The sequence below is a fragment of the Helobdella robusta genome (assembly GCF_000326865.2).
Source record: "Helobdella robusta unplaced genomic scaffold HELROscaffold_20, whole genome shotgun sequence".
Taxonomy (NCBI): domain Eukaryota; kingdom Metazoa; phylum Annelida; class Clitellata; order Rhynchobdellida; family Glossiphoniidae; genus Helobdella; species Helobdella robusta.
Genome location: NW_008704084.1, coordinates 2039659 through 2042772, shown reverse-complemented (window position 1 = coordinate 2042772; position 3114 = coordinate 2039659). Strand labels below are relative to the sequence as shown.

The 3114-nt window shown below is 37.0% G+C and overlaps 1 protein-coding gene across 1 annotated transcript; it reads right to left on the bottom strand.

Moving 5' to 3' along the window:
• Window positions 1-2034: 2034 nt before the first annotated feature.
• On the bottom strand, window positions 2035-2589 carry HELRODRAFT_171340 (hypothetical protein; the record flags this gene model as incomplete). The annotated part of the gene is made up of 2 exons (XM_009018065.1): window positions 2035-2247; window positions 2491-2589. The coding sequence occupies 2 exons, from the start codon at window positions 2587-2589 to the stop codon at window positions 2035-2037; spliced, it is 312 nt and encodes a 103-aa protein (XP_009016313.1).
• Between the last annotated feature and the right edge of the window lie 525 nt (window positions 2590-3114).

Here is a 3114-nt window from a genome sequence, read left to right as displayed (position 1 = left end):
AGTTCAATCAGGAAATTTATAATTTTTTAGATTGGATTTCTGTAATTCAGCCGGGTCGTGAGCTCTCAAATTATCAATTGTGCTATTACGAAATGAAACGTCATCAAGAAAACAATGGCGGATTCAAAGTTTTGCAGTGGGGAATGGGGATGATTTGCAAATTGTTAGGTTGAGGATCATAATTTCCTGCTGATTCTTTTAATTCCCAATTACTCCAATTTCTGCGGGGAGATGATTTTCAAAATTCCTGGTTGACGGTTATTTTTTGCTGATTTCCGTTTACTTTACTTAGTAAGTTATTTTCAGAAACTTCATTACTTTCTTCTTTCACGGTCTGATGGGGGAGACATCCTTGCACTATCTCCCTGGATCCGCAGTCGCAACAGGACTGTTGAAATCATCATTTAATTTTTATTTTTTGAACCTCAAAAAAATGTGTAACAAACAGAAATCCGATTTAATACAAATAATTAAATGAATAAATCGTTTGACTACAAATACCCGTATGTAATATAAAGCTGGTGATCATTAATTAGCGTCCTCATCTCCATTTAACATCATCATCATCGTCATCAACAACAACAACGTTTTGAACGGACTTATCAACATCACATCGTCACCACCACTAACATTATAATTATTTTCATCATCATAAAATCATCAACATCATCATCAGCATAAAATCATCAATATCATCACCATCATCACGGCCACCACCATCATAATTATCATCACCAATCCACTCCTAATCCAAACTCCCAGGAGCAAGCAGCTTTATCAGACATCATGCCCCTTTACACATTCAATTACTCCATTTCCTCCTCCTCCTCCTCCTCATCATCATCCTCATCATCATCATCATCATCAACAACATCAGAATCACTAGCTTAAGCATCATCATCATCCTTATCATCCTCACCATCATCCTCCTCATCATCATCATCATCAACATCATCATCATCAACAACAACATCAGCATCACTAGCTTAAGCATTATTATCATCATCATCTTCATCATCATCACTAGCTTAAGCACCATTATCATCGTATTCATCGCCCAGTTAATTTATCCTGTTGATTCTAATCAGTGCATTCTAATGTGATGGAGGGGAGAATGTTGTTGATGTTGTTGTTGTTGTTGTCGATGTTGTTGTTGATGATGATGTTGTTGTCGATGTTGTTAATGATGATATTTTTGTTGTTGGTGTTGTTGATGTTGTTGGTGTTGTTGATGTTGTTGTTGATGATGATGTTGTTGTTGATGATGATGATGATGTTGTTGTTGTAGATGATGTTGTTGTTGATGATGATGTTGTAGTCACTCGTTGATCTACCGATCATTCTTTCACTAGTCTCTCCACAATTTCTGCCACCATCTTTGTGATCCCCATCGGGCGCTCACTCAATTCACCCAGTTGTCCACCAAGACCTTACCTGCTCCTTATCTCTCCTTTGGCCAGACATTCCATTCACAGATTTTTAGCCGATTCTTCTGCATCCATGCACAATCTGCATTGGTTTTCATTTAATGTGTGCTCTGTAGTTCCGAAGAATCATTTGGTGACCAGTCCTAAAACGCCTGAGGTCCGTTCTTGTATCATTATCAAGTTTTTCCTCACATATAATAATGGTTTTTATTGTACACTTTTTTACATCTATCGTACTGTATAGCCTTTACTTGTATACGTGATTTATTAACATTTGTGTTCTATCTTGTATTTAACTTGTTAAATTTTGGGAAAAATCTGCCTTTTTTTGTTGCCTTGTCTACTTCTTCGTTTGCCTCAATTCCACAATGTCCTGGTATCTAAGCTACTGTCACATTTTATTATGTGCCTCAAGACTGTTTATCTTTTTAATATTTGAATGCTACTTGGGTTCTTCTTTTTAATGCTCCCTAGCATGTTTATGAAGGCTAGGCCGTCTGTCACTATTGCGGCAGTCTCCCATTCTTCATACCTTTGTAGCCATTCTGTACTAATTCCTATTGCTCTTCTTTTTGCTTCATAACTGCTACACTAGCCTCACATGTACTTAAGTTTTATTGATGATGTCGGACCACTTGTAAGCAATCATTGCTGCTGCTCCTTTTTTGGTAGCTGGGTCTACTGGACCACCAGTGTATATCACGACATCATATTTTTCCACTTCCGATATTACCTCTTTAACTGCTCGTTTTTTCTCCTCCGGTGAGGAGATTTTTCCCGTTTGGCCAATATGGTCTTGATAGGCTTGGGTTTCCATTTTCTAGTATTAGTAGTAATATCCTATGGTTCTTGTACATTGTTCATCCGTTCAGACACTGGTTTGTAGCAATCCTTTTTTTTGATGCAAAGCGTAGTGTCTTTTTTTGATGTTTTTTCCATGATATCTTTTGCAGGCAACGTGAACCATGTGATAGTTTTTTCCCCCAAATATTGTTTAGCCTGGCTTCCAAGGGCTTTACCTGTGCTTCGATCATAACTGATTCCTATGGTGCACTTTCGTTACCCTGGTTATCATCCTAGCTGATTTGAGTTGTCGTGGTTCCACTTTCTCCATATGGGACTCGGCCATCTTTGTTGCGCTATGTAGGTTGATATTGGCCATTTCCTTTTCCACCCCAATCCGTTCCAACTAAAGCCTTCTGTATTCTGTTTCGTTTATCCATTTTGTCTATTTTATTGTGTGCACGGTGACAAAAATTTAGCATTCTATCGTATGTTACTCCAAAGAATGTTGGGTCCTATCAAATCGAATATAATTGTTATCAATTTTGAAATCACATTCTTATTGTGTATTTTACATCATTTGTGAAAATAGTTGAATTACATTTATTTGTATTAAGCCTCATTCTGTTGTTCTTATTCCATTTTGAAACTTTGTCATTTTCTTCCTGAATTGTTGGTATAATTTTTTTTGCAATTGTTTTGTTGGCTACGGCAAGGTCATTTGCAAGGGCATGTACAAAACGTTTTTTGAAATTTATTAAGCAGGTCGTTAATATATACTAGGAACAATATTGGTGATAGTAGGCTCCCCGGGGTGATCCTGCTTTAAAATTTCTAATTTGGTAACTGCATTACCAAATTTTACTCTTGCAGTTTTTTGTTGCAACCATGCCTTGATGAAAAT